Source organism: Contarinia nasturtii, unplaced genomic scaffold (genome assembly GCF_009176525.2).
Source record: "Contarinia nasturtii isolate CC-2019 unplaced genomic scaffold, AAFC_CNas_1.1 Cnas_scaffold_2270, whole genome shotgun sequence".
Lineage (NCBI taxonomy): Eukaryota > Metazoa > Arthropoda > Insecta > Diptera > Cecidomyiidae > Contarinia > Contarinia nasturtii.
The window spans coordinates 882-12,372 of NW_022199593.1; the positions used below are offsets into that span (position 1 = coordinate 882).

The window sequence follows — 11,491 nt, forward strand, 5'->3', positions numbered from 1 at the left end:
ATTTTTGATCTGCTTTTAAGTAAAATAGTGTCTAGCTCACTTAGAGATAAAATTGTATATACAAGACTGCAATATAATGAGAACCAAAGAAATTTGAGAAGTACAGAACTGATTAGAGTTAGGGCATTTTCATCGGATTACGCACATAATCAGCCGTTTTACGTAGCTTGTAGAAACTTTAACTTGATAAGAGAAATATTTTTAGAATCGGAAACAAGACACATCTTTAGGAACAATATTGTCAAATTGGAAAATGTGATATTTGTTCGGTGAAAAATTTAATTTTGAACTTTTATGTGTTATATAGAAATTAAAACAGTGAACACAATCGATATCTGCTGCTCCGAAGTCGAGAAGGCTGGTGGCTGGGTATACGATCGGGTGGTGTTTCATTGTGAACGATATTGTACAAATTTTGTGATAAATTCAGTCTGTGATCAGACGGTGAATAAAAAAAAAAAAAAAAAAAAAAATTTCCAAGAGATTCAGTGTACTATCAAATTCCCATTTTTTTATCCTTAAAATAATGTGTTTTTTTATTTAAATTTCAAAGATAGAAAAACGCAATTTTTTTTACTCGGAACTAGAAATATTGAATTTTTATTTTATCTATTCTAAAACTAAATCAAATATTTTGCGATTTATAAAGAAAACAAAAGCTTTGGCACTAGACAATATAAAAAATGTAAACTCGTTGTAAATATGATTTTCGTAAGTTTGTTCATATTCAAGACAAAAAAAAATCAATTAAACAGAACATTTATTACAAGAATATAAAATGAAATGACAATATTGCATTCAAGTAATTTTAAATTGAATGTACGTGTTTATCTTTGATCGAGGGCACTTAATATTCGAAAGACAATCGTCTGAAGACAGGAATAAGATTCATCTTCTGATAAAATTAATTTAATAAAATATAACCTAATATCGTCTGGCTCATGGGATTTGAGTCTGAGAAATAGTATATAGAAAAATATACATGTTTTCAAGCACTTATAAAACACATCTACTTACTGACTAAATATTTGATTTGTTTGATGAACGACCAGTTGAATTGTACAGAATGTTTTGCTGTTTGTTGGTTTGTGGGCAAATTTCAAGATATAATTGTATTTCAGATTTTTCCAAAACAAACTCGGAAATTCTATTTAGAATTCATCATGTCGTGATAATGCTTCACCAAAGTCAGTGGCCTACAAAAAATAATAAGTATATTTGAAAAAAAAAAATGTACATTAAAAATTGGATTGCCTTCTATGATCTACACAATTTACCTGTGATCCAACAAATAAATCGTATTTATCTAAAATTTCATCTTTTGTTAGTTTACTGTCAGCATCCGTATCAGCTTCGTAGATTAAGTGTCTAGCTTCAGCTTCTGAATGATCAAAATCGGCGGGGATAATCCAGTCTCGAACTTCGTCGTTGTTCATATAGCCATCATGGTCTTTGTCACGGAAGCTTGTAAATGTTTCACGTTCATTTTTAACCCATTCAGGTTCTTCTTCGCCATCTTCACTAACTCGGAACATATCACCAATGTATTCATCTACTGAAACTTTACCGTCTTTGTCTTTTTAGGATAGTAGAGAGAAAAAAACGATATTACCTTATAGATACTTTCAACGGCATATAAATGTCGTAAATTCGATGTGTTACCTTTATCAATATCTTCCAGGGTTTCAGAAACAACAATATCACGCATATGATCACTTTCTTCGGGATGTAAAAATTCAACAAATTCGGCACGTGTTAAATTGTCATCACCATCACGATCAGCAACACTCCAACGACGTCGATCACGAGCCAACATCGCTTTATATGAAAATCCTTCATCATCTTTCTCCAGATCCTGTGGATCCATGTCATCCATAAAGCCATAGACAGCCTTACGATATGTCTGAAAACGAAATTGAAAGCACCATATTTATAAAAATGAAACAAATGAATTGTAGTCATAACGTAAGTGCCGCATAAATACGGTGCTTTGAGTGATAAGCTCTGATCAGTTCTCAGCCACTTGAAGATAAGAAAGTGGGTGAACAAAAAAAAAAACTTTTTTTTCGCAAAGTAAAAAAAAGAAGTTTTTTCTATTTTGTGATTAAGCGTATTTCTAATTTTATTGTTTCTGATAGATAGTAAGTTCTTTTTTTTGTATGGTAGCCATACTTCTTTGTATCTATTCAATTGAAATAAAAGTTTGACAAATTAAATCGAATATTAACGAAAATATCTGAAGGTTTAGTTAAAACTAATCATTCGAAACCAATAAGAAACAAGTCATTATAGCAACGTAGAAACAAAACTCATTTTAAATGCAACTCCACAATTCATTTTGTTTTTCAACCGTCATCGTGTCATCTAATGGCAAATCTAATAATGTATTTATCAGTTTCTGTCACTTCCGATTATGAACTGTGCTATACCAATGGTATAATACCATGTCAGATATTTTCGCCTCTTCGTCGACCGTCTGCTTAAAAATCTGTTGTTTTTTGAAATCGTTTTATTCTCATAAAATATAAAAATTGGAAACTATTTACAAAAATGATCATTCACAATACAATTGGAAAATAGTTATGTGTATATAGCTGAAGATTAACATCTCTTATAAGAATATAAACGTACATTATATTTTTAAGGCAAAATTTCATCTGCATGTGGCCGAACAATTATCATTTTCTTCAAGATGCTGTTGTAATTGTTGTTGTTATTTTGAGGTGTGAATTTGTTTATTTGAATTTTAAGCGTTCTTGTATTCACCAGATCTCCAGTGTATGCTCACAAGCTGTTTGTAATATTATTAAATAGTCGTCGACCCCACCACGACTCCAAATCGAATGGACCAAAATCTTCGAGTGCTGGACTTGGGGCAAGTTCAAGATCATGATAAGCAATAACTTTCTTATTAGAATTATTGATATTTTGGTTACTGTTAACCGAGTTTGTTGAACTGATGGATCTAGTTCGGACCGTTGTTGATGATGATGCATTTTGTTCGTTTATATCTTCATATTTGGCCGACAAAACGTTCCATGAATCACGTATGTATTGTATTAATTCTTCATATTGAGGTGAAACATCGGGTTGAGGTTCATCATCTTTAAAATAAGCAATTCGGATGCCATCGCTTTTATACAAGCTATTGTTGCGATTCGAATTCGATCGTCGATATTGTTGGAATACCGGCCTTGCAACGTTTATATCCATGCTATTATCACTAATATTGTTTTTATCTTGGTGCGCATTATTGTTGGGATATGCTTTTGTCAATTGTGCATTATTCACTTTAATTTTACGAATTGTTTCAATTTTATCGTAATTTTGTGACAACCCAGTGCGTGTTTTGGCTACTAGTTTGCTTGGTCCTTGGTTGACTGTATACATGACTTTTTACTCTCGAACACGAATATATTTGCAGTCAAATCAACAAATCAAATCAAGTTGGTTAAGAAACTCATGAATATTTTCTTTGTTTATCTTCTTTTGCTTGCAATTTATCAATATAAATTAACGTAAATCAACCAATGTCTCAATGTTTAAATAGCTTGTCCACCATTTCTAGAACATCACAATCATAAAGAATGTATTTTCTGTTCTGTTCGGTTATTTTTTTTCAATTACTCCAAATCTTGTAGGCTCAGATGTTTTTCGAATACACGCTAAAATCTCAGTTTTTTGATTATATAACAATTCTCCGCGCAATAGGTATAACTTCGACCTAAGAATTGCTCAATAATGTTTTATTTTGTTATTCAATTTGCTTTAAATTTTTATGATGATTTTTTTTTGTTTTTTTCTTACGCTGCGATTTCTTCGAAAGTAAAAAGTCACCAAAATATTAACGTAACAAATGAACTGTAATGATTTCGTCACATTTACTGCCAATTACAAAGTTTTCATGTATTGAGATTTTTCACGCGGTCGTTTCGTCTTCTTCGAGTTTAGCCGTGTGTGCTAAGAAACTGAACTGACAATGCTCATTCATTCCGTCACTATCCATACATATAGTACAGTTCGTGCACCCATATACACAAACGATGGAATGGAGTTTATGTGACAATATACAACTGTAAGACATTCAATCGTGTTTTCGATGTCTTTGTTCGAATACACTTTATATATAAATATATAAAGCATACTAACTGGACTAACTAAACGCAACATGTTTAGAAAAATAGCTAAAAAGCATCAACAACAACAAAAAGTCAGTACTATAACACTCATTCATTTTTATTTCTATTTTCATCAATGTGGTATGTTTTGCACGTAATAAAAAATTATTATGATAAGTTAATAATAATAAGCATTCCCACCAATATCGTTATTAGGATCGGAACCTAATAACGTTATTATGATTTTATTAACTTATCATGATAAAATCATAATAATGATATTAGGATTACATCCTAATACTTATTATGTTTTATCATAATATTTATTAGGATTCATCTTAATAAATACCGTGGACACTTCACTTGTCTGAAGTAGCGCCATCTGTTGAAAATTGTTTTTGGCTGAATAACAATATGCTATCAAGTGAACACGGTATTTATTAAGATCAATCCTAATAAATATTATGATAAAACATAATTAGTATTAGGATGTAATCCTAAAAACATTATTATGATTTTGTCATGATAAGTTAATAAAATCATAATAACGTTATTAGGATCCGATCCTAATAACGATATAGAACATAATAATTATCATCCTAATAAAAATTTGTTACGATATCGCAAAACGCAAAACTATAATATGATTGCGTTGCCGCAAAAGTATGTTTTAGCGTAGATGGCGCTGATTTAAATGGACATTTGTATGTATAGACGGTGGCGCCGCCCTACTCAATTAAACACTGGACTACAGCGTTTCCAATCGTTGATCACAGCGTACGATTTGACGGTATTCATTTATTTTTAACATGTTAGAGCTAAATCACACAGTTTGAAAAACACACATGACTGTACTAAACTGATTAAACTGATTCACAACGTTTTTTAAATACACATCATAATATATCTATGCATTCGCATACATTTTAATGTTGAATTTTCTGCAAAATGATACCCCAAACGATTTATTTTCATTCTTTTTTGCCTTTTGAATGTTTGCACAAAATTTTATATTATTTCATTCAATAGACGGATATAATTAGCGCCAAAAATATGCTAATAATGTACCGAATTGCAGATTGGCAAGTTCAGAAATGACTACAGTTAAAATCTTTAACACATCTTTAACATACTCACATCCCAATGTAATTTTTCGGCATTCTCTGGATTGTGTTGTTTCCATTGTCGATTTACATCGTCTTCAATATAACGTCGCTGAGTGAATGAAATCCAGTTCTTCAATTCGGCCATATCAACGAAACCATCTTTATCATCATCAATTCGATCAACGATGACTCTAAATTTAAAAAAATAAAATAAATGATTCAAGATAAAACATATGGGTAAAATTATTATTAAATTGAACCAATTGTAGTATGACACTTAATCGGTCATCGGTTTCAATAAATGACCGGTGCATGCAAGTTCTGTTTGTATTTTTTTTTCTATTTTAAATATTTTGATTAAGTCATTAATTCTTGTGGAAGCACGTGGATAGTGCGTTGGTGTTTCGTGCAAATAATTGCAATCACAATTCTAATTTCATAAATTGAAATAATTTTTATGTTCCAATTTCTATCTATGTCAATTGCAAAATTTGAAGATAATTTTTGTCGTTGTGTACCACAAAAGGTTCTTGAATTTTTTTCTTTTGCTTTGACATGTTTTCTTGTTTTTTCTTATAGTAATTAGAATGTACTTTGAAGCAATATTAAGAATATTTTAATTTTTATTGAAATATGTTTCAAAAAATCAAATTACTAATTTTATGCAAATAATAAACATTTTTTTAAAACTTTGCAACTTTGACTTACCCAAGACGACGGCGACTTTCTTCTGGTGGTAATTGATCAAAAGTTTTTGCTTGATCTTCACCCAAAAATTGCTCATGATCATATTTGTTGTCGTGATTTGGGTTTTGCAAGTGATTTGTGTGTACTAAATGGTCCAAATTATGGTGTTGAGTAGATGCTTCATCTGGTTTTGGGATGGCTGTTGCATAAACGGAACAGAATAGCAACAAATAGCTGCTTAAAAGTATTCCATAAACCACCATTTTAAATTTCAATAATATTCACAGATCACGCGTTTTTTTTTAATTTAAAATTAAATCTGAAAAAAAGCAAATAACAAAACGATTTTTAGAAAAAAACTTAATTCCGAAATAACCAAGAACCAAAAAATGCACAAATTAAAACGAGCAATGTGAAATAGCACAAGGGACGACAACTAGTAATCAGCTCGAGCGGTGATAAGTGAATGTTATGAAAAAAGCGGTTATGTGCTTGACTATGTCGTGGTTTCTTGCTCCATAATTTTTGTGCACACACAGCAAAAGTTGGAGAAAAAAAATGCCGCTACTTAGCTAGTGATATTTTTGTCATTCCATTGTAACATAAAAGGAACTTCATACATATGCATTACATTATGTTTCTAGTACAAATCATCTTTCCAGTGTAAGCGTTGATTGTTTTTTTTTCTACTGTTCCTTCGCTTTTCATTCATGAAAAAACATTCTTCTTTCCGTTTTAGCGTTAATGTGTGGCATAAAGTGAATACATGTATGATGCCATTTGATACCCATTTGAATTGTACGCGATAATAACACTTGTGGCCACTGCTGTGTGCCTTAATTTTCGACATGTTTTCCATTTTTGTGCCATTTCATATATATTTTTTTTTTGTTATTTATTTCAAAATACAAACACAGCATCAAATAAAAATCAAACCGACTTAGAACGAGAACATAGAATATACCAGACGTTTCTTCCGGAGATGATATTTTGGAGCTGTTGTTTTTTCAGTAAATGATAAATTCAAATCTAGCATGATTACGTGGTCAAATCATAAGCCGAGGCTATTCTTATCAGATTGAACTCTTTTTTACTAAATATTTCCAGAAGTTTACACTTATTTTATAATTATATAACAATCATTTGTATAATATTTAACCAATCAGAAGAAAGAAAAGAGAAATGATTAATGGAATTTATTGTTGATTTTCGATTGTCTGAAACCGCTTTCAAAATCTGTGGATATCAGTAATAATCTTGAATGAAAGCAGTGTTTTGAAAGCTCCTACTCTAGTTATAGAAAATTTAATTACTTTTTCTTCTAAATATTGACTTAGTCAATAGCACACACACACAGTGAATCGCTGATCAAATCGAAGATGGCCCTGATATGCTTCTCTAATAAAAGCCGGCACATTGTAATTCTCACGTATGATTTAATAAAGAAAAATTGCCTATTGTCCACGCTGATAATTTGTTTATTTTTTTTTAAATGTTTCACCTTAAAAAAATTACACTTACCATTCAAATGTTTTTATCTAACTAAATCGTAATAACTAATTTCTTGCGTTTGAAATTACGTACAAAACTAAAAATAAAAAACTAGAACAATATCTTGCACTCAGAACGGAATTCCATGAATAATAATTCAATCGTACTTCAGTCTAAATTAACATCGTAAACAAATGGCAATCTTGTACGGAAGCAATATTGATTTGACATTTCATATGGTCGCGTTCAGAATTTATTGTGGTATTTTTAATATGGATGGCAAAGATTTTCTTTTTCATTGAAATTTCTCTTTTTTAATAAACAAAAAAGGTTTTTTTTAAATAAATAACGATATTTTTTAAATAAGTTAAATAGCAAATGATTTTATTTCCATTTCAAATGTGAATGCATTCAGTTAGGTGGGTATTATGAATTGAGTTGACAGCTAGATTAGTTGATTGCTTGTGGCACCAGAGAGCGTAAAAGCAAAGTCATACAACCGATTTGACATAACCTCTCTTTTCGATCTGCTTTGTTCAAGTTGACGGTATGTTCTTATTTTCGTGGTCTTGAAAATTTTCCAAATTTTCTTATATAAATTGTGAAAAAGTGCCTTTTTTTCATTGCAATACTTAGAAAAAACATCAATGAAAGCCAATGTAGTGAAATTTTGGTGAAAACTTAAAAAAATTATTGGATATTTTTGAAAAGAAATTTCAACAAGAATCCAATTGATGTAGAATGCTTGACACGTGGTTTACATTGGATACATTTACCAAAAATTCAAACAGTTTATTTGTCTTCATTGATTTTAACGATATGATTTAAAGAAAAAATTGTGAAATATTTTTAAATATCATCGGTTATTGCATTCATCTGATGAAATTCAACTTTGTTATTCTTACAGGTTAACACAACAGCAAAATGACAAATTCAAAAGGTTATCGTCGCGGTACCCGGGACATGTTCTCGCGTCCATTCAAAAAGCATGGTGTTATTCCACTTTCGACATACATGAAAGTGTACAAAATCGGAGATATCGTTGATATCAAGGTAAATATGCCAATTTTTACTTGGTGATCGTGTGATATGTGCAAAATAAATATATGTGAAGACAGTGAAATTGATTCAAGTTGCGACAAAGATTTTTTATTAGCGGTGACTTTAAGCAACGAATCAAAACCAAAATAATTGAATAAACCAATTGATTTTTATGCGTAATCACTGTTTGAATTCAAGATCATAGGATTAATCCATCTTTTTATCTTCTAATGAATTCTTTTTAATATGTTTTTTTTCTGTTCCTTTTCCAACGATATTAGGGTAATGGTGCCGTTCAAAAGGGTATGCCATACAAAGCTTATCACGGCAAAACTGGACGCGTATACAATGTAACACCACATGCTGTTGGTATTATTGTCAACAAACGTGTTCGCGGAAAGATTCTGCCAAAACGTATCAATGTTCGTATTGAACATGTTCAACATTCGGAGTGCCGTGAAGATTTCTTACGCCGTGTCAAGGAAAACGAACGTTTGTTGAAAGACGCTAAAGAAAAAGGCAAATGGGTATCATTGAAACGTGAACCAAAACCACCACGTCAAGCAGTCGTTGTGAAAAATCCACCAACCCCAGTCGCATTGGCTCCAATCCCATACGAATTCATTGCATAAAAAAACGTTTACGATTTTTAATTTGTGTGTGAAAGAATAAAATAACATAAGCCAACAAAATGCGAAATAAATAAAGTGAATTTTGATGCAAATACACATGCAAACACTTGACTACCATTCATTTTGTGTACAATTTTCAGTGAGTTTTTGCTTTGTTTTTTTATAGTAAGAGTTGATCGGTAATGTATACTTTGCAGTGAGTTTTTGATTTTTGTACAGAGGTAATGTATTTATTCTCAGACTTATATAGTTGATTTTTTCGAGCTTTTTCTTTTCATTTTGCGTACGTTCAATGTGTGTTTTCGTACGTTTAAGGTATGCAATCAACCTGAAGTTTTCTATGAACCAATTAACGATGATAAGAGTTTATTTTTGCAACTGACAGATGAAATTATCTCTTGTTTTACCGTATTTTACCGCCAATTTTTTTATTAAGCCATCACCATCAAGCAAGCAACAACTGTTTTTTTCGGTTGATTCTAACCTTCTGCACTCTTTATTTTAACGCATTGTTTTAAGTATTTCGATAATTTGTGATCATTTGTGAAAGATTTTTTTAAAAAATGGAAGAACGCTTTAGAATGTTGGTCAAAAATTATCCCATTGAAACCGAAGAAGAAACTATGACATTCTATGGTTACCTAGGAACTGTAATAGGAATTGAGCGGCGAGAAAATGGAATTTTGCTCGTGGAATTTACAGAAAAAAAGGCTCTCGTAAACGCGATTGCATCATTTTTGCCTGGGTATGTTGAATTCTTGAATTAATAAATTTAAGCCAAGTCAGTTTATGTTCAAATCAAATTGTTGACTGTTTCGAATTCTATTATTATCCTTGGAAAATTATTCCATGTCAATTATTTAACTTTTTTTTCAGTGGAAGAATTTCTTCAAATATTGTCGCAGAAAAGTATGACTCTCCTCCTCCACAGAAAGAAGATGATATGTCCTCGTCCAGAAGCACGTCTTCTTTGAGTTCGTATGTGCCATCATCGAGCTCAAGTTCAAAAGATGATGAAGAGGAAGATGAATCCGGTCCATCAACATCAAAAAGATTAAAATTTGAATGATTTTTTTTTTCGTTTCGGTTATTTAGATTTTTTTCTACTATTAATACACTTTTATTAAGTTTTATTTCTGAAATGTACATCATAATAATATTTATTCAGCGCCATAACTGTCGATTTTTCTTAAGAATAAAATTTGATAAATATATAAATAAATAAATAATTAAATATTGGGAGCACAGATAAATTTCCATCGTTTTTTTCTTAAAAACTTTTTTGGAAAATTAGATAATTGGATTTTTCTAAATGTTTTTTGTATTTTTCCTGTTACTTTTTACTTAAAAACGATCAGCCGACATCAATAAAGATTATCTGTAACAGTTTTGAGTTGTAATTCGATCACGTTTGATTAATTACGAATTTTTGGATTTCACATCAATTTTCGGGATTCGGCTCAACTCACATATGGTTTTTCATATTTAAAACTCTCGAAACAGATCCTCTCTTTACAATCAATCTTAATTTATTACGAAAATGAATCCATTTATAAATTTATAGCAACATTTGATAACCAAATTTTCCTTGAATTTGTATTCGCTCCAATTTTCACCACTTTCTGGAAACGTAAGCATTTGATATCAATCGCATTGTTCATATATTTAGTCAATCTACGACTTTTTCATGCATTTCACATAGTCTTTTTTACCAAAATTATTATTATTATTATTATTTATTCACCGTCTGATCACAGACTGAAATTATCACAACATTTTTGTACATCATCGTTTACAATGAAACACTACCCGATCGAGTATCCAGCCACCAGCCTTCTCGACTTCGGAGCAGCAGACATCGATTGTTTTCATTGTTTTAATTACTAGTGTTTCAATACATATCATAACATTTAGTGAATTTATCGGTCAACAAATATCAAATTGTCCATTTTAACAATATTATGTCTAAAAATTTGCCTCGATGCCGATTCCAAAAATGTTTCTCTTATCAAATTAAAATTTCCACAGGCCACGCAAAATGGCTGTTTGTGTGCATATTCCGATGTAAATGTTCTAACTCTAATCAATTCGGTATTTCTCAAATTTCTTTGGTTCTCATTATATTGCAGTCTTGTATATAAAATTTTATCTCTAAGTGAGCTAGACACTATTTTGCTTAAAAGCAGATCATAAATTAAAAATATAGAGGCATTTATACGCCGTCTCCAAAGCGGTTGAATATTCAAAACATCACATCTAAACTGATAAGGTGGCAATACATAATTCTCATCTCTCTGATACACATATCGTAACGACCAAATGACAAAATCTTTCTGAATTGACTCTATTCTATCGGAGTGGACACGATGGTATGGAAGCCATACAATACTCGCGTATTCCAATTTTGACCTAACTA

At 30.9% G+C, this 11,491-nt stretch overlaps 4 protein-coding genes across 5 annotated transcripts; 2 read left to right on the forward strand and 2 right to left on the reverse strand.

Annotated features, from left to right (window-relative positions):
• Positions 1-743: 743 nt before the first annotated feature.
• Positions 744-7,564, reverse strand: LOC116348098 (calumenin). 2 transcript variants are annotated; one of them, XM_031778964.1, is made up of 6 exons: positions 7,433-7,564; positions 5,933-6,230; positions 5,256-5,415; positions 1,663-1,903; positions 1,278-1,576; positions 744-1,196 (listed from the first exon to the last, which is right to left on the reverse strand). In XM_031778964.1, exons 2-6 carry the CDS (start codon positions 6,172-6,174, stop codon positions 1,152-1,154), a joined length of 987 nt encoding a protein of 328 aa, XP_031634824.1. In that variant the 5' UTR covers positions 6,175-6,230; positions 7,433-7,564; the 3' UTR covers positions 744-1,151. The 2 variants fall into 2 exon arrangements, with proteins under 2 accessions (XP_031634824.1, XP_031634825.1); XM_031778965.1 differs by lacking the exon at positions 7,433-7,564 and having other exon boundaries at positions 5,933-6,283.
• Positions 1,795-4,089, reverse strand: LOC116348099 (uncharacterized protein DDB_G0283357). The gene is made up of 2 exons (XM_031778967.1): positions 2,632-4,089; positions 1,795-1,903 (listed from the first exon to the last, which is right to left on the reverse strand). Exon 1 carries the CDS (start codon positions 3,388-3,390, stop codon positions 2,785-2,787), a length of 606 nt encoding a protein of 201 aa, XP_031634827.1. The 5' UTR covers positions 3,391-4,089; the 3' UTR covers positions 1,795-1,903; positions 2,632-2,784.
• Positions 7,565-7,827: 263 nt separating the features above from the next.
• On the forward strand, positions 7,828-9,179 carry LOC116348100 (60S ribosomal protein L21). Its single transcript, XM_031778968.1, has 3 exons — positions 7,828-7,949; positions 8,310-8,455; positions 8,725-9,179. The coding sequence occupies exons 2-3, from the start codon at positions 8,327-8,329 to the stop codon at positions 9,073-9,075; spliced, it is 480 nt and encodes a 159-aa protein (XP_031634828.1). The 5' UTR covers positions 7,828-7,949; positions 8,310-8,326; the 3' UTR covers positions 9,076-9,179.
• A 315-nt stretch (positions 9,180-9,494) lies between these two features.
• Positions 9,495-10,322, forward strand: LOC116348101. Its single transcript, XM_031778969.1, has 2 exons — positions 9,495-9,820; positions 9,952-10,322. Exons 1-2 carry the CDS (start codon positions 9,639-9,641, stop codon positions 10,142-10,144), a joined length of 375 nt encoding a protein of 124 aa, XP_031634829.1. The 5' UTR covers positions 9,495-9,638; the 3' UTR covers positions 10,145-10,322.
• Positions 10,323-11,491: the final 1,169 nt, after the last annotated feature.

What these genes read in the sequence shown, in the direction of transcription:
- LOC116348099 (XM_031778967.1), bottom strand. Translation starts at nt 3,390, where the DNA reads ATGTATACAGTCAACCAAGGACCAAGCAAACTAGTAGCCAAAACACGC.
- LOC116348098 (XM_031778964.1), bottom strand. Translation starts at nt 6,174, where the DNA reads ATGGTGGTTTATGGAATACTTTTAAGCAGCTATTTGTTGCTATTCTGT. An exon ending in GAAAGTCGCCGTCGTCTTGG is followed by an intron (nt 5,416 to 5,932) that starts GTAAGTCAAAGT and finishes TTTTAAATTTAG; the next exon opens with AGTCATCGTTGATCGAATTG. An exon ending in CCTGGAAGATATTGATAAAG is followed by an intron (nt 1,577 to 1,662) that starts GTAACACATCGA and finishes TATCCTAAAAAG; the next exon opens with ACAAAGACGGTAAAGTTTCA.
- LOC116348100 (XM_031778968.1), top strand. Translation starts at nt 8,327, where the DNA reads ATGACAAATTCAAAAGGTTATCGTCGCGGTACCCGGGACATGTTCTCG. An exon ending in GAGATATCGTTGATATCAAG is followed by an intron (nt 8,456 to 8,724) that starts GTAAATATGCCA and finishes CAACGATATTAG; the next exon opens with GGTAATGGTGCCGTTCAAAA.
- LOC116348101 (XM_031778969.1), top strand. Translation starts at nt 9,639, where the DNA reads ATGGAAGAACGCTTTAGAATGTTGGTCAAAAATTATCCCATTGAAACC. An exon ending in ATTGCATCATTTTTGCCTGG is followed by an intron (nt 9,821 to 9,951) that starts GTATGTTGAATT and finishes CTTTTTTTTCAG; the next exon opens with TGGAAGAATTTCTTCAAATA.